Below are 22,049 nucleotides of genomic sequence, written 5' to 3' on the forward strand. Positions count from 1 at the left end.
CGAATTTATTACCACCACTGCCCCACCCCTTGCCTCAGATCTAGCCTGAGAAAGGACCATGTTGGATCGATGACTCACTTCTAAAATTATGATTTGTAGTCTCCAGGTGAATTGAGAGCACTTGATTCATGTTTTCTGTTTATTTGAGGTTATGTGGTTTCTTAGCCTCAGCACTGTTCGTGTTTAGGAGCAGATAATTATTTGTTTGGGGACTGTTGTGTGAATTGCAGAATGTTTAGCAGCACCCCTGGCGTTTACCCGTAGATTCCAGTAGCTGTCTGCATCTTGTGATAACCCAGCACGTCTCCAGACATTTGCCCAGTGTCCCTTGTTGGGGGGTAAGGAGCAGTACAACTGTTCCCAGTAGAGAACCATTGTTTTAGAAGAATTGGTCAGATTGTTACCAGGGGAGAGAATATCACAGAGAGTCACTCAAGACTGCCATTGCTAACCCGCAGTGGAACCGTAGCCTGGGGTCGGGGGGCCCTGCTGTGTTGAGTGTGGTGCATGGACCAGTAGCATCATCATCATCGCCAGCATCATCTGGGAGCTTGTTAGAGTTGCAGAGACTCAGACTCCCCTCCAGCCCAGACCTGCTGAGTCAGAAACTGCACTTCAGTAAGATCCTGAGAAATAAGATTCCTGTGTGTAGCATCTGTGAAGCTCTGCGAGAGGAGAAAATGAGATCTGTCAGCCTTAGTTTCTTGCTCATCTTGGCAGAGTCCTCCATGCTTTGTCCTCTGGGCTGAGGGTAAGGGGAGGCTGCTTTTTGGCTAAGAACTTTCCCAAGCAGATGGAACTGCTTGGAAACACAGGATTTTAGGCTCTGCTTTTGAGAAATTTAAAGCTTTTCTTTCAGATGGACTTTATAGCTTTCGTATTTTTCAAGATGGTGGTTTAACATAATCTCTTCCTGCTGATGGCAAATAGATAGTTGTAATAAAGGCATTTGTATACCTTATACATCCCCCCACTGCTTTCTGCATTACTATTGTCTTGTATTTACTTTTTTTCCTTAGAGTTGGTTTGCATCATATTCTGTTGGTTTCAGGTGTATAGCATAGTGATTCAGTATTTTTGCAGATTGTATTCCATTATAGGTTATTTACAAGATAATGGGCATAAGTATTTAGTTTTAAGGATGGATTGTTTCCTTTACCAACACTTTTTAGGTGTGTATTATAACCCTTTACTGAGCACTTACTATGTACCTGGGGGCCCTGCAAGGCACGCTAATGCGTATTATTGTCCTCCTAAAATTTCTGTGAGGCCAGTACTATATTTGGTCCCATAGTACAGATGAAAATACTGAGGCCTTAAAGAGATGAAGCCTATTGGTAAAGATCATGGAACTCATAGTTGGCAGTGACAAGAGTCTAACTTGGGTTTCCCTGTCTCCAGATTCACTTTACATTTAAAAATTTATTTGAAAAAATCCATGATAAAAAAAAATTCAAGCAATATAAAAGGTTAAACAATTAAAAAAAAAGTCACCTACCCTCCCCATGCCCAGTGCCTCTCTCTAAAATGAACCATTATTATCAGTTTCTTGTATGACTTTCCATAATATTTTGTACTAATACAAACACCAGTATAGTCTGCACTCTTAACGGCATTGTTGTACTGCCTCCTAAGAATTCAGAAATTTTTATTGTCAGACTGTTTTCCTGCATCGTTGAAAAAAATGAAGAAGGCTTTGTACAATCCCACTGTGCTGATGCTTTGAATTCAAGCTGTCCTGACATTGATTTCTGATGAGCAGTTCTCTCTTCTCAAAAGAACACCCCTTATGATTTTGACATGAATATTTCATTTATTTATTTTGGTTTTCTGCTTTTAGAATAACATTATCTCAGTAACTTGTACGTTTGTGTGTGTGTGTTTTAAAGGTCTGCTTTTTTTTTTTTTTTAATCATTTAATCAGGTATTTGGCCAGATTTTGTTTTTTAAGCTAGTTTGTGGAGGACAGTAGATGGGTTTCTCCTTTCAGTTCAGTTCAGTCACTCAGTCATGTCTGACTTTGCGACCGCATGAATCACAGCACGCCAGGCCTCCCTGTCCATCACCAACTCCCGGAGTCTACCCAAACCCATGTCCATTGAGTCGGTGATGCCATCCAGCTGTCTCATCCTCTGTCATCCCCTTCTCCTCCTGCCCCCAATCCTTCCCAGCATCAGGGTCTTTTCCAATGTGTCAACTCTTCGCATGCGGTGGCCAAAGTATTGGAGTTTCAGCTTCAACATCAGTCCTTCCAATGAACATCCAGGAGTGATTTCCTTCAGAATGGACTGGTTGGATCTCCTTGCAGTCCAGGGGACTCTCAAGAGTCTTCTCCAACACCACAGTTCAAAAGCATCAATTCTTGGGCGCTCAGCTTTCTTCACAGTCCAACTCTCACATCCATACATGACTACTGGAAAAACCATAGCCTTGACTGGATGGACCTTTGTTGGCAAAGTAATGTCTCTGCTTTTGAATATGCTATCTAGATTGGTCATAACTTTCCTTCCAAGGAGTAAGCATCTTTTAATTTCATGGCTGTAATCACCATCTGCAGTGATTTTGGAGCCCCCCAAAATAAAGTCTGACACTGTTTCTACTGTTTCCCTATCTATTTCCCATGAAGGGATGGGGCCAGATGCCATGATCTTAGTTTTCTGAATGTTGAACTTTAAGCCAACTTTTTCACTCTCCTCCTTCACTTTTATCAAGAGGCTTTTTAGTTCCTCTTCACTTTCTGCCATAAGGGTAGTGTTGTCTGCATATCTGAGGTTATTGATATTTCTCCCGGCAATCTTGATTCCAGCTTGTGCTTCACCCAGCCCGGCATTTCGTATGATGTACTCTGCGTATAAGTTAAATAAGCAGGATGACAATATACAGCCTTGACATACTCCTTTGCCTATTTGGAACCAGTCTGTTGTTCCATGTCCAGTTCTAACTGTTGCTTCCTGACCTGCATACAGGTTTCTCAAGAGGCAGGTCAGGTGGTCTGATATTCCCATCTCTTTCAGAATTTTCCACAGTTTCTTGTGATCCACACAGTCAAAGGCTTTGGCATAGTCAAGAAAGCAGAAATCGATGTTTTTCTGGAACTCTCTTGCTTTTTCCATGATCCAGCGGATGTTGGCAATTTGATCTCTGGTTCCTCTGCCTTTTCTAAAACCAGCTTGAACATCTGGAGTTCATGGTTCATGAACTGCTGAAGCCTGGCTTGGAGAATTTTGAGCATTACTTTACTAGTGTGTGAGATGAGTGCAATTGTGTGGTAGTTTGAGCATTCTTTGGCATTGCCTTTCTTTGGGATAGGAATGAAAACTGACCTTTTCCAGTCCTGTGGCCACTGCTGAGTTTTCCAAATTTGCTGGCATATTGAGTGCAGCACTTTCACAGCATCTTCTTCCAGGATTTGAAACAGCTCCACTGGAATTTCATCACCTCCACTAGCTTTGTTCGTAGTGAAGCTTTCTAAGGCCCACTTGACTTCACATTCCAGGATGTCTGGCTCTAGTGAGTGATCACACCTTCGTGATTATCTGGGTCGTGAAGATCTTTTTTGTCCAGTTCTTCTGTGTATTTTTGCCACCTCTTCTTAGTTTCTCCATTAGCCGTGTGTTTCTCCATTATCTTGGTTGGCCTTTAAGTGTGTCTCCCTGTTAGATAGCCACCCAGTCACTTAGGGGCTGGAGGAAATGAGGAAGGGGAAGTGGGGTTGTTTAGGTGATCATCATGAGAGAGAGAGTAGAAGGGCAGGAGGATGGTATAGTGATGGCAGGAACTGAGCCTCCTAGACTAGGAGTATGTGGGCAACACCTGGGGGAACTTCAAAAAGGAGTAACTGAGACATGTGGTCAGTAGCTCTTACAGGTGAGTATTTATATGTCTTGGGGATTTTTTTTTTTTTTAAGAATAAGTTATTCATAGGAGAAAATGGGATAAAAAGAGCTAAGGGCAGGGAATTTGCTGGTGGTCCAGTGGTTAGGACTCCACTTTCACTGCTGGGTCCTGTGTTTAATCCCTGTCAAGGAACTAAGATCCTGCAAGCCATTCTTTGTAGCCAAAAAAGAAGAAACTAAACTCGTATCGATTAAGGTTATAGGGTCTCCTCCATCTAGTTTGAATTTAGAAGCTACCTCTAGAGATATTAAAAATATATATGTAATATTCTACTTTATCTCAAGATAAATCAAGATGGCTTACTTTAGAGATAATTGCAATACTAAAATGATAAAAATAAATGAGAAATCTGGATAAAGGGCGTGTCAAAGTAGGGAAACAGAGGCAGGGTTAATGGTAAAAACCAATAAGCTCTGGTTAAATTGCCAGCCAGGGGTGGATTTGGGATCATTAGCCTCCTAGTGGCCAAAATAAAATGAAGAATATGGACAGTTGTAAGAGGCTCAGTCCTGTGAGAAGAAAAATCCAGAATAATATGTTCAGAGAAGACTCAGTTTTCTGGTACTGAGTCCTGAGGAGTTTCAACATGGGGTTCCCCAAAATGACACCCCTTGTGATGCGGTGGCCCTGGGGATTTCCCTGTGACCGCTTCCTACAGTGCCTCTTAGTGTAAGCCAACGCGGCAGTGCTGAATCTCCGTTCAGAGAGTCATTTCTAACTGAGGCAAATTCATACCTTTCCTGGGAGAAGATGAGAAAGGGGGAATAGATGTGTTAGAGAGCCCGTAAATTGGAGCCCTGAACTCTTCATTTCTTACTTGCTTGGAAGATTTTCCAGCAAACATGGAAATGATTTGGCCAAAGATTCAAAATTATATTAAACATCTGGGACTCTATTCATCAGTCAACTTTGCAGTCAGTTCTGTGAAGCGTGGCAATTGCATTTACGCTCATTTTCCAAGGGCAAAGTTCAGATAGCACTAAAGAGGGTGGTTGGCAGGAGTCAAAAGAGATCAGAGCTGAAGGGCACAGAGTAGGAGGTCCAGGTGGCTCATGATCTCTGAGGGTTTGGAAATGATTTTCAGTGTCTTCAGTTCAGAAAAGAAGTATGACCGACTCTTTGGTTCCTGGGGATGTCCTTCAAAATCTGACTAACAGAGGATACATACAAAGAACTGATAGCCACACAGGAACCAAAACAAAGGAACACATTTGTCTCTTTGCTTCTTACATAGGGCTGATGGGGGGGAGGAGTGTTTTTCCATCCCCCATAAACTGGAAAGTAGCAGACTTTTCTGGCAAGAATATCTGGTAGAGGGGCTTCTTCTGGCTTAAAATGGGATAATAATAAGCATCGAAAAGACTACGGTGGCTTGAAACACATCCATTCATGAGTTCATACTGGCAACTGAAAAAAGAAATCTCATTGGTCACTTCTGGCAGTTGCTAAGGCACACCCCTCCCCCCACCCCAACTCTGAATGTTGCTAAGTATAGGGAAAGATGGGCTTCCCAGGTGGCACAGTGGTAAAGAATCCACCTGCCAGTGCAGGAGATGCAAGAGACTCAGGTTTGATCCCTGGGTTGGGAAGATTCCCTGGAGTAGGAAATGGCAACCCACTCTAGTATTCTTGCCTGGAGAATTCCATGGACAGAGGAGCCTGGCAGGGTACAGTCCATGAGGTCACAAGGAGTTGGACACCACTGAACAACTGAGGACACACATAGGGAATGAACCAAGCGTTTATCCTGCCTGCCTGTTTGCACTGTATTCCAGAATTACCAAATTGTTGATGTGCTAGTAAATGTAGAAGGAATGATGAACTTGGGAAAAAAAACGCCATTTTTCAGCCCTTAATGACTTAATGATTCTAGGCAAAGATCATCCATGGCTACTGAGACATGAAGTGAAAGACGAGAGAGAAGGTCATGGGGAGGGACCAGGCTGATCTCACTGGACCACATGGATCATTCTTGACATCACACAAAGAAAGATAAGCAGACATTGTGTGCCCTTTAATGTCATGGGCTAGTAAGTAGACAACACATCCTGGGAAATATGCTGTCCGAGTGAAATTGAGTATGAGTGTGCATGTGCCCCTCGATTTAACTTCCAGTGTCTAGGAAATGGAAGTGGCTTCCCTGGTGGCTTAGATGGTAAAGAATCTGCCTGCAATGCTGGAAACCTGGGTTAGATCCTGGGTTGGAACGATTCCCTGGAGAAAGGAATGGCAACCCACTCCAGTATTCTTGCCTGGAGAATTCCATGGACAGATGAGCCTAGTAGGCTACAGTCCATGGGGTTGCAAAGAGTCAGATATAACTGAGTAGTAACACTTTTTCAACACTTCTAGGAAAAATAGGCATAGAGAAACATGTTAAATAATGTCACAAGGATACACCCGACCAAGTCCAGATTGTGAGATTTCTACAGGGATGTTGTGATTCAGTTTCTTAAACCAATAAATGCCATTAAAGAAAAAAAAAGGTCAGTCTTTATAGATTGAGGCATACCAACCAAATCAGTGTGTGAACCTTGGTTGGATACTGCTTCAAAAAAATAAAATGTAAAGAGATACTTTGCGGACAGCTGTAAAAAATTGAGCACAAACATCGTATTAGATAGTGGTAAGGAGTTACTGTAAATTTTGTTGGGTGTGATGAAGGTATTATGGTCATGGTTTTTTTAAAGTCCTCACCTGTTAGAGAGTCGTGTTTCTCCCCCTAGGGAACATTCAGCAATGTCTGGAGGCGTTTTCAGTTGTCACAACTTGTGGTGGTATTGGCATCTAGTGAGTAGAGGTCAGAGACATTGCTAAACACCCTCTGATCACGTGTCAGTCCCTTGCAACAAAGCATTCTCCAATCTCGATGTCAGTAGTGCCACAGTTGAGAAACCCTGAGTTAGGGATATTTGCTGCAGTAATTATGGGTGAAATTATTACCAACCAGTGTTCTTGGCCTCCTCAGTCAACAGAAATTGATGAAGAGGCCAGACAAGAAATTCAGGCAAGGCTTTAGTGGGGCTCCTGCGGCAGCAGCAGGGAGTGATAACAAGTAGCAGGTTCCCATGCCTGCTCCCTGAGGGTGATGGGAAGCGAGCTGGTTCCTTGTATGGGGTGAGGGAAGGGGTGTGACCAGGGGTCGGGCTGGAGGAGTGGCTCAGGTGGTTTGTCCACCTCTTCGGGGGTGACGTGTGCAAGTTGCATGTGCGGTACCCTGCTTTTGCTCCTAAGTGGCTGCTGGGTTTTGGGTCTTTTTGTATTTTTTGTCCATAATTTGCTCTAACTGTGTGTGCATGCAGTTATTTGTAGTCCTTTACAATTTCTTTGTATTTTAATACTTGAGACCTTGCTGCAGTGCTTGCACCAAGAGAAAAGTGTCCCAGGTCTTATATCTCAAAATCATATGATGTCTGGGGTTTGCTTTTAATAATCAGCACACGTGCAAATAAAATAGGGACCAGAGTAGGTGAAATGAAAGGAAATGAGAATATTGTACGTTTTTGAAGGTGTGCAGGAGTTAATTGTACTCCTGTACCACTTCTGCACATATGAAAATTTCATATTAAAAATTTAAAAATAGGGCTTCTCTGGTGGCTCAGTGGTAAAGAATTCGCTTGCCAGTGCAGGAGACATTTGTTCAACCCTTGGTCTGGGAAGATCCCACATGCCACAGAGCAGCTAAAGCCTGGGAGCCATAACTACTGGGCCCTCACGCTGCAGTTACTGAAGCCTGCATGCTCTAGAGCCTGTGCTCTGCAGCAAGAGAAGCCACCACGATGAGAAGCCCATGCACCCCAGCCAGAGAGTAGCCCCTGCTTGCCACAACTAGAGAAAAACCCACGCAGCAATGAAGACCCAGCAGAGCCAAAAATAAATAAATAAAATTATTAAATCATTAAAAAGTGTTGGAGAACTCCCGCCCCCACCCCCGCCCAATGTTGGAGAAAAAGATAACTACAGAGGTCTTGAGGACAGCAAAGAATGAATCTAATTGGATGTGTCATTCAGTTCAGTTCAGTCGCTCAGTCGTGTCCGACTCTGCGACCCCATGAATCACAGCACGCCAGGCGTCCCTGTCCATCACCAACTCCTGGAGTTCACACAGACTCACGTCCATCGAGTCAGTGATGCCATCCAGCCATCTCATCCTCGGTCGTCCCCTTCTCCTCCTGCCCCCAATCCCTCCCAGCATCAGAGTCCTTTCCAATGAGTCAACTCTTCGCGTGAGGTGGCCAAAGTACTGGAGTTTCAGCTTTAGCATCATTCCTTCCAAAGAAATCCCAGGGCGGATCTCCTTCAGAATGGACTGGTTGGATCTCCGTATAGTCCAAGAGACTCTCAAGAGTCTTCTCCAACACCACAGTTCAAAAGCATCAATTCTTGGGCGCTCAGCTTTCTTCACAGTCCAACTCTCACATCCATACACGACCACTGGAAAAACCGTAGCCTTGACTAGACTGACCTTAGTTGGCAAAGTAATGTCTCTGCTTTTCAATATGCTATCTAGGTTGGTTATAACTTTTCTTCCAAGGAGTAAGTGCCTTTTAATTTCATGGCTGCAATCACCATCTGCAGTGATTTTGGAGCCCAAAAATATAAAGTCTGACACTGTCTCCACTGTTTCCCCATCTACTTCCCATGTTTCCCCATCTATTTCCCATGAAGTGATGGGACCAGATGCCATAATCTTCGTTTTCTGAATGTTGAGCTTTAAGCCAACTTTTTCACTCTCCACTTTCACTTTTCATCAAGAGGCTTTTTAGTTCCTCTTCACTTTCTGCCATATGGGTGGTGTCATCTGCATATCTGAAGTTATTGATATTTCTCCTGGCAGTCTTGATTCCAGCTTGTGCTTCCTCCAGCCCAGCGTTTCTCATGATGTACTCTGCATGTAAGATAAATAAGCACGGTGACAATACACAACCCTGACGTACTCCTTTTCCTATTTGGAGCCAGTTTGTTGTTCCATGTCCAGTTCTAACTGTTGCTTCCTGACCTGCACACAGATTTCTCAAGAGGATGTGTCATTAGGTCTAGGTAATTCAAGGGGAAAGGTGCCGGAAGGGAGAGTTGTTGGGGTCTTGAGCACAGAGGTGCCAGGCAGTGGAAGCCCATGAATTATTGTTCAAGTATGTTCTGGGGGGCTCCATCTGTGCCCCAAACTGGATGTATCCACACCCAGACAATTATAGTCTTGACTAGTTACAGTCTGGAAAGATTCACTTTTGAGTGTTTCCACCCTATGTAGGTATTTCACAGGTTGCTCTGTACTGAGACCAAGAGGGAGGGGGAAACAAAGTGACACTGCAGTGTTAGAAGGCTGGTTGAAGTGTGGTCCAGAATTGAGAGAAGGTGTGTCTACAAGTGTAATCTTGTGGGAAAACAGAAGTTGCTTACCAAAAACTTGAAAGTAAGAAGCCTTTAGGAGCATGGCCCTTGAGTAAGGCAAGATTCAGACAGCGCACAACTCCATCGAGATCTTGTATCTGTCCCCAGAGAGGAAACCTGCTTAGCTGTGGGCAGCCCAGCCCTAGCATCCTTGAGACTGATCAATTAAAGCATACTTCATCGCTTCTTTGCCTTTGGCTAGGATAAAATGTAATATCTGTTCTTATCAGATTAAAGCATACTTCACTGATGCTAAAACTTGCATATTCATTTTCTTTGAAGACGTCATAGTAAAAACTGATCACCAGCCAAGTCAGCATTATCTGAAAGTCTCTTTATAACTGTTTGGGTAACCAAACATGTCAGATAATTCTTTTTCTACTCAAGTCTGTTGCAAGCTAGATCCAGTTTGTCGTCATTTTGCATTTTGTATACAGTTCTGCTGTCTGGACAAGTTACATCTGACCATTTTCCACTCAGACAGGTGACAGTGAGGGGGCTTGCTTGAGGCGCCAGGAGATGTTTTCATGGGCTAAATTATTTATGTGTATGTAGTAGCTAGCTCTTCTTACCTGTCCTCTAATTTATTCTCTTGGTTCATTCCCATAAGATCTCTGATACTGGAAATCTTGCTCTTCTATTACAACCTTTTTCTGTTGGAATTGTTCTCTTTGTAAGAGTCACTCATTGATATTCTTAAAAATTTCTGCTCTTGCATTAGTTGTCACATTTTTGCCATGCCTTCTGTTAATCCATGTCGTCTCTGTTTCGGTTATCACTTCCTTAGAATTTGTCATGTTAACTATTGTAGACTTGTCCTTTAGAGGTTCCTAGCATCGACCTCTACCAACCATCACTATTAAAACGATGATATCAGTCTCAGGTGCTGACACCAGCCCAGCACTCTTAAACTCTTTCTCATAATCCCTTCTGTCAATCCAGTCTAGGATTTTTCCCCTCTTCGAGGTCCAGCCAGGATTTCACTTGTATTTACTTCCTAGCCTCATTACCCACAACTTTCTTGGGCCACTGTTCCCTGGCTTTTCTAAAGAAGCACTCATCTCCACTCCAGCCTGTGAAGACACCTTTTAACTACCTCTAGAGAAACAATCACCTGCATGACACACTCCTGCAGGAACACACAAAGCTCACTGTACCCACTCTGGCAACACATGGTGGCCATCCCTCTGTTTACGCTCTCTCCACTTTTCACAGCCTCATCTTGACCTCTGAATGACACAGATAGCCTCCTCTTCACTTATCTTGTAGTTCTGTCTTCATCATGGAGATGAATGCGATCACACTGGTGCCTCAGATTTTAAGGAACTAGAAGACAGCTGATTTGGGGGGATAGTCTTCCTTTTAGATTTAAATGTAGCATCTAATTAATCAATTGAATACTTTTTTTTTTTTTTAAGATGTGTGACATCATGCTAGATGGAATGAAGTTGAAAATGTCTTTGATTTACTATCATTGAATGCCCACTGTGTTCCAGGCCCAGTTCTGATTCATGATACCATCACATGATAGTTATTTATGTGCCTTTGTCCTAACATATATGTTGTCTGTTATTCCTCTTCTAATTCTGCCACACACAATCTAGCACCAGTGTCTAACCTACAGTGATGAGTAAAAGTCATGGAAGTTTCATGAGCTATATCTAAATTCAGGTTTTTGTTTTTAATGTGCCAATTCTTCATGACTGAATTGAGTATTCTGTAGAGTTTCCTGTAGTGGCATATGGCATGAAATAGCCTGTTAGGTCTAAGAAATTATCCCACATCTAAGGTTCTTGTTCATTCATTACTTTCACAATATAGATATGAAAACTTGAATTGTGACAGACAGGTAACTGTTCTAGGTGGTTGGTATGTAATGGTGAACACAGTGTCTTCTTTCCCCTCATGGAGCTTGTGTCCAGTGGGAAAAGCAGATGATCAACACTAGACTGAAATGAGAAAAATCTTTTGCATTTTTAATATTAATGTGTTTTTTTTTGTACGCTGGAAAGTTAAAAGTTTGAATGGGATAAATGGAGCTCAGTGGGATGTGTTAGAAAGAAGTAGGGTCAAGGGGATGAATCCATTTACCTTTTCTTGTTTTTTTTTTTTTTTTTTAAATTTGTGAATGTTTTTGAAGGCAATACACCCTGCCCCCAGCTTCTAATGAATGTCAAGTTTTTAAAAAGGAGAGGATTTATAGGAGAGAGATTAACTGCAGTTCTTAAAATAGCTCTTTGTTTCTGAAAGCCTTGTTCTGCCATCTTATAACTGGGTGGCGGTGGGAGGGAGGCCCTCCTGAACATACTTGTGTAGCCCCTGCCACTAAAGAGAATGTGCCCTGATGTGACCTCAAGCATAGGCTGACTTATTTAAAAAACGTATATGGAAAACTTCATCCTGTTTTTTTAGTGGCTTTTATCAACAAACAGATGTTAATATATGACTTCTTATTGGCCATTATTGAATGTAGTGAGCACAGGCAGTGGGGGTGAATTGATGAATGCTCCATCAGGAAATATTAATATAAGTACTCATTAACATATTTTTCAGACAGAACAATCTCTACTTTTAAAGCCTCTTCATTTAACTCAAACATATAGTAGCTTCTTCATGGCCTGTATTATGCCAGGTGCTCTCCTTGCAAGAGCTATTTTCTAATTGTTTAATTATATATCTATTCAGCATGTATTTATTGTGTACCTGCTCAGTGCCTGGCACTGTGCAGTGTTCTTAGGTACATTGTATACTTCCATCAGTGTAGGTGCAAATCCAGTGATTTCATTGACCAATGAATACCTTTTTAAAGCAAAACAATCATTTTGTATGAGGATCAAAAAAAAGAGACTTTTTCCAATAGGTATAAGAAAGAGGAGAATTAGCCCCTCCCCCCAACATATGTTTGTGCTTAGTCGCTCAGTCGTGTCCGATTCTTTGCAGCCCCATGGACTGCAGCTTGCCAGCCTCCTCTGTCCATGTGGATTACCCAGGCAAGAATAATGGAGTGGATTGCCATTCTCTTCTCCAGGGGCTCTTCCCCACCCAGGGATCGAACACAGGCCTCCCGCTTTGCAGGTGGACTCTTTACCACTGAGCCACCAGGGAAGCCTGATATAGATGTGGTCATATACTTGGTAGTCTTCGGCTTATACAGTGTTTTAAAATCTGTCATCCAAATTTTGAGCTAGTTCTCTGTTCTTTCTGATGCTCATATTAGAGGTGCATTGAACCTTCTCATTCTTTTTCTCCTGTCTCTGTTTCTGTGTATTGCATTCTATATGAGCACTTTTCCAACTGTTGTGTTCTTGCAGATCACCTGGGGATATTGTTAGAATGCAAGTGTTGATTCATCAATCATGGTGTAAGGCCTGTGATTCTTTATTTCTAACCAACTCCCTGATGATGCTGTCAGTCTACAGATCACACCTTGTGAAACATGGTTCCTTGTGAATTCCTCAGGTCCTACTGCTAGTTCACTAATTTTCTCTTTAGCTGTGTCTTTTTAACAGTGAGTTTTAAACTTTAAATTCAGCAATCATATTTTTCATTTTTAGAAGTTCCATTTGGTTCTTTTCAAATGTGCTTTGTCTTTTCTTCAGCATATCTTGTTCTTTTATTAGAATTTTTGCTCATTTATCTTGATAATGAATGAAAATTTATTTTATGGTCCATTTTAGATTGTTCTCTTACCTGCAGTTTTTGGGGGGTTAATTCTCCTATTTCTTGTATCTGCTGATGCTCCTTCATGGTATTTTGGGTGGTTTCTTTTTCCTTGTTATGTGTAGTTACTGATTTTTACTTTTTTATTGTGAACTCATTTCTAGTTGAGAGATTATATGGGGTGTGTGTGTGTGTGTGTGTGTGTGTGTGTGTGTGTGTGTGTGTGTGTGTGTGTATGTATGGGAATGAAAGAGAGAGAGAAGGAATCTTGCCTTCTAGGTTGTGCCCTGGGTTGTGAATGTGGCCTTACAAATATTTCTCCACTTAATCTGCCAGTACCCTAACGGATCATGGACCATAACTGGTGATAATTTCTTGGCTTATGGTTCCCACACCATGTAGGGTACTGTAAATACAGATACCCTTTCTGGGGCTACAGTTTTAATAGCTGTGCTGTTTCTTTCCCCCTAAAGGGCTCTGGACAAGGGTGAACATCCATCATTTTTTGGTGGGTTGAGAATTTCCAGTTCTCCCAGTTCTCTTTGGCTTGAGGCTGTGATACTTTTCGCTGCCCAAATGGGGCTCCTGGAAGCCCCTCTTTTCAGCTTTTCCCATTTTAGCCAACTGACTACCTGCCTAAAGGCTGACGTTCTTGGCTTTTCATCTGTCCTGTGAATTTCTCACCTGTTACCAGTGGGGATATTTCATGTTGACTTCTCCCTCTTATTGAAGCTTCCCTGGCCCTTGATCTAATCTTAACTACACAGGCTAGCCTTGAGCCTGATGGAGTTTAAAGAGGGATCTTATTTCATAGTACAGAATTTCTCAGTTGTAATTGTTTCACAGAGGGTGGCTCCTGCCCCTATATCAATCATACTCCTCACTCAGAAATTCTATTTCAGTCTCCCAAAGATAAATTAGTATATAGTAGAAAGGGAATTAAACTTCTGCTAAGAATGAAATTAAGTGATTAACACAAACATGTGTGAGTGTGTCTGTGCCTTGTGCAGGAGAGAAGCATACTCAACACAGATTCTGCTGTATCCCACTAGCCTTGTAACCATAGGATCTGTCATAAACATCTGTGTCATGTGGGTGATAATAATAGCAGGTAGCCTGTATGGAGTGTTTATTATATACAAAAAACTGTGCCAGTAACACTTTATATAGATGTCTTTCATTTAAACCTCCTAACAGCCCTTTAAGGGAGTTTTCTCTATGTTGAAACTGAGGGTCAGAGAGGTTAAGGGATTTTCTTTCCCAAGGTCACAGTGCTGGTAAGTGGTAGACCTGGGGTTTGAACCTACTTAGTCAAAGTATATGCCACCAACCATGATGCTTCCATATTAATACCATCTTCAAATCTTTCTCCATATATTTCCTTAGTCTTTATCTGAGTTTCCTTATTTTGGGATGGGACACTTTTGTCCTCATGAAATATAATTTCCATTAAAAACTGGTTTTTTTTTTTCCCTTTAAAATAAGATATTAGGTAATGGAACTGCAATTGGATTTGAGCCCATGTTGATGGGAAAGTACATATGGGAGGGGGGCTGAAGCATTCAATAATTTTTCTTTCCATCACCTAATTTTTAAAGTATTAAGCAGGTAGGTTCTGACATTACAGGGAAGGTTTAAGTTCTCTGAGAGCTTGGGGTCGTGGAATCATTTTCTGGAAGAGCATGTGTGACACTTTCAGTCTGCTACCACATCTCAGTGCACCTGAAACCCTGAGAATGTCCTTTTTGCATTTCCTGGGAGCTGCCAGACCTCCTCATTCTGGCTTCATCTCCTCCCCACTCCACATCCCTTCACTGCTCCATCTCCTTCCCGATGCTGCCTGCTGCTTCCCATGTTGTTGTTGTCACTGGGGAACTTTGGAAACAGCCAGATTCTTTGGAGTCTGTAAGTGGAAAACAGACTGCTGCTCCTATCTGGCACTAAGCTTTGTCTAGAAAACAAGGAGTTAAAAAAGCAGCCTGGTCCAGGGAAGGGCTGTGGCAGCTGTCCTAGGGGGCGCTCTCGAGAGCTCTGGCCGTGACTCATGCTGCTCTGTCGCTCAGATCAGCATTGGCCCCTGCCACGCAGGCAGCCAGGTGGGGTTACTGCCAGAGCACGCACAGAGCGGGGAGCATGAAGCCTGCACTGCGGGGGATGTGATGCCCAGCTTGCCTGCTCACCCAGCCTGCCTACCACAGATGCTTCAGCCTGCAGCCATGGTAACGCTTCTGGCCGGCTGCCCCCCCGGGAGCCCACCACAATGGGCAGCCTCCTGGTGACTGATGGACCAGTGTCCACCTCCCCGACTGAGAGAGCTTAGTAGGTCCGCAGGAGGCGGAGAAGATGTAGGACGTTCCTAGCTGGGAATCATGCCTTAACGAGGTAGGACGCAGCTGTCCATCCACACCGTCAGCGCGCAGGGGTGCCGTACATCACCGGGAAGAACTTTTATTTGGCTGGCATTTCATTATGCTGATTAAACTGCAGTGGATTCATGGGGCGTGATCGAGTTGGGGAGGAGGGATAATGAACTTAAAAAAAAAAAAAGTGGTCCATAAGAGCTGCGAGTATACTCATCCGGATATGAATGGGCTAGACTGCAGTGCTATCCTCACAGGAGTTACATACCTCTCAAACCCCCTCTCCTGCCCCTCCTTCCTCTCACTTGGGCTAATCCCCGAAATGTAGAAACTCTACCTTATCCCAATGATTAGCACTAAGTGTGAATGATTTAGATCTGTCTGGAAGAGGAAATAAATAGGTTTAGGTTCATCTGGCATGCCAGTACCAGCCAGTTGATGCTCCGCAGCAGCCTTCTGGAAATATCAGCAAGGAGTTCCCCAAGTGCTTTCTTTCTGTTCTACCAAGTGACCTGTTTGCGTTCACCCTTCAGTTTCCCCCAGCAGGAAAGGCAGCCCAGCTGCGGGTTGGTGGCCATGTTGGCAGGGAAGGGGTTAAGCTCTTGTTGCTGTAAGAGCGGAGCAGAGGCTGGGTCTGCCTGTGTGTGAGCGAGATTGAAAGCAGGCGCTGCAGTGCCATCAGGAACGCCGAAGGAGTGAGACGATTTTCTTCTCCGCAACAGTGTTGAATCCGTCTGAATTTTTCTCTCCCCCCCACCCCCTTCTTCTTGTTTTTTCTTCAACCAGCTCCTCCCCCCTTCGTTCCCACCCTCAAGTCTGATGATGACACCTCCAATTTTGATGAACCAGAGAAGAATTCGTGGGTTTCATCCTCTCCGTGCCAGCTGAACCCCTCAGGTTTCTCAGGCGAAGAACTGCCATTTGTGGGGTTTTCGTATAGCAAGGCACTGGGAATTCTTGGTAGATCTGAGTAAGTGAAATTTTGACTTTTCTAAGGGACCTGCATTGATACAAGGCGTAGAGCCCAAAGGTGGTGGTGGTGGTGGTGGTGGTGGTGGTGGTGGTGGTGGTGGTGGTGGTGGTGGTGGTGGTGGTGGTGGTGGTGGTGGTGGTGGCGGCAGCAGCAGGGTGGGGGGAGTACGGTGGAGGAAAACTGTTAATCAGTCTGCATTTGAAGAGCAATTTACCTGGTTGGGCTTTGGTGGGATAGACTGTTCGTCTTCTCATTTTCCTGTTCCTCTTCCTGTTCATAGCATCGTAATTGTCAACTGGGTACTTTGGGTTAGTTTTTCAGTCTTTGGTCTTCTTTAGAGGGGAGGAGACAGTGGGAGATACCTAGCAGTGCAGATCCTCAGTGAAGGGAGAAATGTACAGGGCTGAGCTGAGCTGTCTATTTATCCATCTGTGTATCCCTCTGTCTCTCAGGTGGGTAGATGGAGGTTGCTATCTTGGCAGTGTTGAAAGAATCCTAAAATCTGTTTTTCATGAGGTAAGGGTTTCCTGATGGGGTTAGCTGAGCTGCAAGTGGCTGTACCAGAGCCCTGATGGAGGGATGGTGCTCAGCTCAGCTCAAAGTCTGCTGCAAGATCCAGGATCTGCCAGCTGAGCCTCTGAGCCGGCAGAGCACTGGTGGCCAGAGGGAGCCCCGTTACCATGAGCCACCGGGCAGGCGTGTGATGTAGCCGAGTCATTGATTCACAGAAACTGGGCTTCATGGGGGAAAAAAACAGACCAGGAGACTAGGAAATGGAAGTATAAATATCACTGTCAGCCTCTTGACACGATCGGTCTTTCTCCATTCTTGAAAAAAGCTAATGAAAAATGTGTTAGTCCAGCGCTTGGCAGTTGGAGATGGCGGGAGGGGGTCCCTGGCTTCCAGCCTCCTGGATATTTGTCAGAAATGCAGTAGCTTCTGTGGATGTCAGAGCTCAGTGTCTTGCTTCGTTCTCATGATCCGATGGCATGTTGTGTTCAGGGGTGTGAGTTCCCCTGGAAGGTCTTGAACCCGGTTGTATTATGCCCCCTGAAGCTCCAGCTCCCTCATTTGGAGGCTCTTGAGGTAATGTTGGGTGATCAGTGGCTGCCCACTTAGAAAACAAGCAGAATTTGATTTTATCTTGGCAGCATTTATTCCCGATTTGTTGTGCTTATAGCTCCGATATCGATTTGAAGGGATGTCATGTGGGTTCTTGGATGGTGTCTCCCCATGGGTGCTATTTTGACAGTAATTGTTCCTGAAAAGATTTCAGACATCTGGGGGGTAACTGGTCACTTGATGAGATGTAGGGTTGTGGGCTGCAGTAGAATTTGAGAGAGCTGTTTGGGTTGAAAGAGACCGAGGTGACCCTTCTTTCCTCCCTCCCTGGGGGCTTGCATTAAAACTCGGGGTTGGATTTTGGTAGTGGTGGCTGTACCTTGCTGGCTAATTTGCTCTGCAGCCCCGAAGCAATCTGGATCATGGGAGAAGAGGCAGAAAGCTCACTAGCTGTTGAATGTGCCATCAGATGGGTTTGAAACGGCCCAGCAGGGCTGGGAGGTTTTGCACTGGCATCGAAGAGCAGGGCAGAATTGGAGGCCTGGTGTTAAAGGATGCATAGTTAGTGGGCAGCTTAACCTTGACACACACAGCGCACTGAAGGTCACCCGTTGGACTGGACAGAGGTGCGTGGAGAGTTCTAGTTCTGGTCACCAGTGGGCTAGCCAGGTCAGAAAGAAAGCTTGCTTGGGGTGCCAACCAGTGATCTGAAAAACCAGGAAGGACTTGAGGGGATGAGATTTCAGGGGCAAAGGCAAAATGATGTGGGGGCTCTCAGGCGTTGCAATTAATCTGAAGCAGTGTGTGATTAATAGCCTATTTTTCAGGAAGACTGTAATTGCATCTTTTTGCTTCTCACAGAAGGCTTGGTTAAGGGAGCTCTCCGACAGGGGCATCTCAGTATTAAGGCCCAGGCACTCGATAAATATTTGTGGATTTAATTTACTCACGATCCTTTCTCTCAGACTGTGTTTATATTGCTCACTGTATTTGAAGATAATGCTGTTTCACCTTTGGTAGTTCAAAATATATCTCTAGAACATAACATGAGCTTCCGTCCATGCCCATAACAGATGCTTAACAAGATCCTCATTAAAGTGTCCATGCAAACAAAACCGTGTATTACTTATCTGGACAATGTAATTGAAGTATTCCTGTCGGTGGTTGGGTGGTGTGGATCAGTGCCCTTTCCATGGTGATTTGGGAATGGAATCAGAAAGATTTCCTTTCATCTTATAATGTGATCTTGCTGTTGGGCTTATTTATTTGGCCAGGGACACTATGGGTGAAACCTACAACATCATTTTAGAAATTCACCCCACCTGTTGGGCATAGGTGACCCTGGATGTATTGGATCATCATCATCAGAAATTCAGAAAAGATGCAGTGCTAACATTGCTTAGAAGCCCCTGAAGTTTTGATAACATATAATCGTTAAAAAATTCATTTGGAGGTGGGAGGGGGACATTTTCTGGAGAGACCATCATTGCCACCAGGGACCTGGGGTTTCTCTGAGATTTTCTTCTCCCTCCATCCCTGTTTCAGCATCACAGATATTTGTTTACACACGTTGATTACCTGTGCTGTTACTCACTCTTCACACCACTGAGGAAATTGCAGATGCTGCTGTACTGCATTGGAAAGAAATAACCCCAGATCTCTTGCCATTAAACTGAATGAAGTGTTCAGAGGTGGAGCTGAATGAAAGAGGAATTTTCACAGAGACTCTGGCAGTCAGAATGATTTTAATTATCGTGATCGCTCATCACTTTTTAGGATCCTTTTTTGGGACCCCAGACTATTTTTAAGCCAGCCACTGAGTGCATCATTTTAGGTTTAACAAGACTCTTTTTTTTCCCAGAAGAGTTATTCATTTATTTTCGGCTGTGGTGGGGTCTTTGTTGCCGCACTTGGGCTTTCTCTGGTTGAGGTGAGTGGGGGCTGTTCTTCATTGTCGTGTGCGGGCTTCTCATTGTGGTGTCTTCTCTGGTTGCAGAGCATGGGCTCTCGGCACTCAGGCTTCAGTAGTTGTGGCTTGTGAACTCCAGAGTGCTGGCTCAGTAGTTGTGGCACACAGACTTAGCTGCTCCATGGCATGTGGCATCTTCCCGGACCAGGAATTGAACCTGTGTCCCTTGCATTGCAAGGCAGGTTCTTAACCACTGGACCACCAGGGAAGCCCTGAAGTTTACTAAAAATCTTGATCTCAGCATTCTGACTCTGAGCTGTAGTGGTAGTTCCTTGCACTTGAGTTGGAGGGAGTGGGAGAGATCCTACAAACTAGGTCTGATTGTCTCTAGGGTGGAATGATGGCAAAGTTCATGCTGGAGAGTGTGTGCCTGGTGCCTCTTTCTTTTTATCCAACAATAACCCAAACCAAACCCCCAAGCTCTGAATGCCTGGGTGTTCCTCTGAGCCTCTGCCTGAATTTTGCAATGGAGGGGTAATAACAGAAATCAGTGTGTTACGGGTTTAAAAATATAATGGATCTCAGCTCCCCTCCCTCCTCTGTCAGCATAGGGCATGTTTTCTTTTTAGGTCCCTGTCCTTCCTAGAAGCAATGCATTTCTGCAATCCTTTAGTATAAACTCTAGAAGGAAAAAGCCAGTTGGTTTTACATTTTGTGTTAGTTTTTGCACATGCTGGTTTTATGCTTTTGGAGAAGTTGGAAATGTTAGAGGACCAATGGGATCTAGATGAGACTGGAATCCGTGGGATGACAGTGTCTGAATAGGCTATTTTTAGGATAGGGGCTTTCTCTTTTGATTCAGGGCTTTTTCCTTTCCTTTTGAGTGGATCTGAAAATGTATTCTTGGAACCAGCCATCCAAATACTGTGGAAAGGTGAAAAATGGCTTCCACCAGTGCCTTTCTGGACTTTCAGAGAGCCAATTTGGGGTGCCTTTTGCTTGCTCTGCTGGGGCCTCTTTCATGTCACTTTCTTCAACTAAAAATGAGATACCTGCCTCTTAGGGCTGTTGGGAGGATGGTAGGAAATAGGTAAAGTACTCAATCTAGTCCCTGGCTCATGGATAAGTCACACTGAATGTCCACTGTTATTTTTATTACTACTACACTAGTGTCTATATGAAAGATGTCCTGTATATGTGAAGCTATGAGAGGAACTCAGCAATAATTATCATAGTCCAAAGTCATGCCAGACCAGAAACCCAGCTTCCCAGGCCCTGAGAACTTTCTGCTAGAGATGCTTGAACATCCTGATCCACCACAAGTTGATATGCAGCTCCCATATGCCTCCAGGTTAAAGGTGGCTTTTGGGGTGGAGTGGTGGGGGCCAGAATTTGAAGGCCCAGCCCCAGAATGGGTTCCTTCCCATCCATTTGAACAAGCCAGAGCATATATGTGTGGAATACTTCATGGGACACAGGGCAAACACCTTGACTGAGAATATCATGCAAGCACTGGATATTGAAGTACTTTAGGAACATTAGGACGGTAAGGCAAAAAGTCTTAATGTGGAAGCCACTTGATGGGTAATGCCGATTCCCAGTTTTTGCCAAAGTCCAGTGATGATCTTTGTTGGAATGTTGGTTTCCCCACATGGGCTGTGATCTGAAAGGCAAGGCTGGGGCTTATTCATCCTGGTTTTCCTGGAGCACAAGATAATGTAGACTCTCAGAAAATAAGTATGTTGGAATTGACTTTACAAGCAGACTAATGGAAGGTAGAGTATTTGCGTCAGCTTCTTAAAAGTGGATTTGGGTGAGTGGGGAGGTACATGGAAAGAATTTTCAGTGGTCAGGGAGATAAGAGTCACTCATCCTTGCAGGGTACCGACTCTGTGCCAGGCTCTGCTCCAATCACTTTACATAGGCTAACTCACTTAAACTATACAACAGCTCCCAAGGAAGGCACCATCATCATTTCCATTTTACACGTGAGGAAACTGAGACATGGAAAGAGATTGAGCAACTCCCTAAAGGTCATGTAGCTCCCAGTGGCTCAGCCGAGACTTGAACCCAGGCAGGGTGGCTCTAGGGTCTCTTAGCCACTGTGCTAGTCTGCCAGATAAATGTAATACATGAGAAATAGGGACATAGGTATGGGGTCCCTAGGTTCACATGCTTGTCAGAAGCAGATGCCTGTCGTGGGTAGTGACTAAACAGTGGGGGTGGGACAGGGTGGGATGAGCACTGATAGGCTGTAGAAAGGTTAGGTTTTGTTCTCGTTTCTGAGAGTTTGTCAAGTAGGTAGGCTGCATAGCTCTTGGATGTTGATGACTTCTTCCTCTTTTCATTTAGAGGCTCTTGCCTGGCGCGCGTGCGTGCGTGCGTGCATGTGTGTGTGTGTGTGTGTGTGTGTATGCGTGTGTGTATGCACACACACACTCTCTCCCTGAGAGTTCTTATTTGTTTGAGTGTAAGCTCTGTGAGCATAGGCTATTGGTTCAACCTTGCCCTCCACTCTCCCTTAGGGTGGATCACAGACAAGCTGCTCAGAAAGCATTGTGGGTGAATCGATCCAAATCATTTTTAGGGTAGCCGCTCTCAGTTTGTTGATGACTCTGTGATCCATGCCTGTTCACATCTACATTTTGTATTTCACTGCCTCCTGCTATCCATTTTGGGAAGATGTATTCCAGGAGAAGATGGCCTGAGCTCTCCAATCAGTCCTACTTACTTTTTACTAAAATACTTGGTGAGGGGGGCTCTTCCCTTAAAAACTTTGTTCCTTCCCACCTCTGTC

The 22,049-nt window shown here is 44.1% G+C and overlaps 1 protein-coding gene and 1 pseudogene across 7 annotated transcripts in view; both read left to right on the plus strand.

Moving 5' to 3' along the window:
• CIT (citron rho-interacting serine/threonine kinase) overlaps positions 1-22,049 on the plus strand; it is a 171,776-nt gene that overhangs the window by 53,599 nt on the left and 96,128 nt on the right. For 5 of the 7 annotated variants that reach the window (XM_069557922.1, XM_069557923.1, XM_069557924.1 and 2 more), the window contains exon 10: positions 16,095-16,278. The exons of 1 other annotated variant lie outside the window; for it this stretch is intronic. In XM_069557922.1, coding sequence (XP_069414023.1) covers positions 16,095-16,278 — 184 coding nt within the window. Of the gene's footprint in view, positions 1-5,858; positions 5,928-16,094; positions 16,279-22,049 lie in introns of those variants that run through there. One more of the 7 variants, XM_069557927.1, reaches the window with a different exon arrangement.
• On the plus strand, positions 9,468-9,577 carry LOC138422988 (U2 spliceosomal RNA; annotated as a pseudogene).

Source organism: Ovis canadensis, chromosome 17 (genome assembly GCF_042477335.2).
Source record: "Ovis canadensis isolate MfBH-ARS-UI-01 breed Bighorn chromosome 17, ARS-UI_OviCan_v2, whole genome shotgun sequence".
Lineage (NCBI taxonomy): Eukaryota > Metazoa > Chordata > Mammalia > Artiodactyla > Bovidae > Ovis > Ovis canadensis.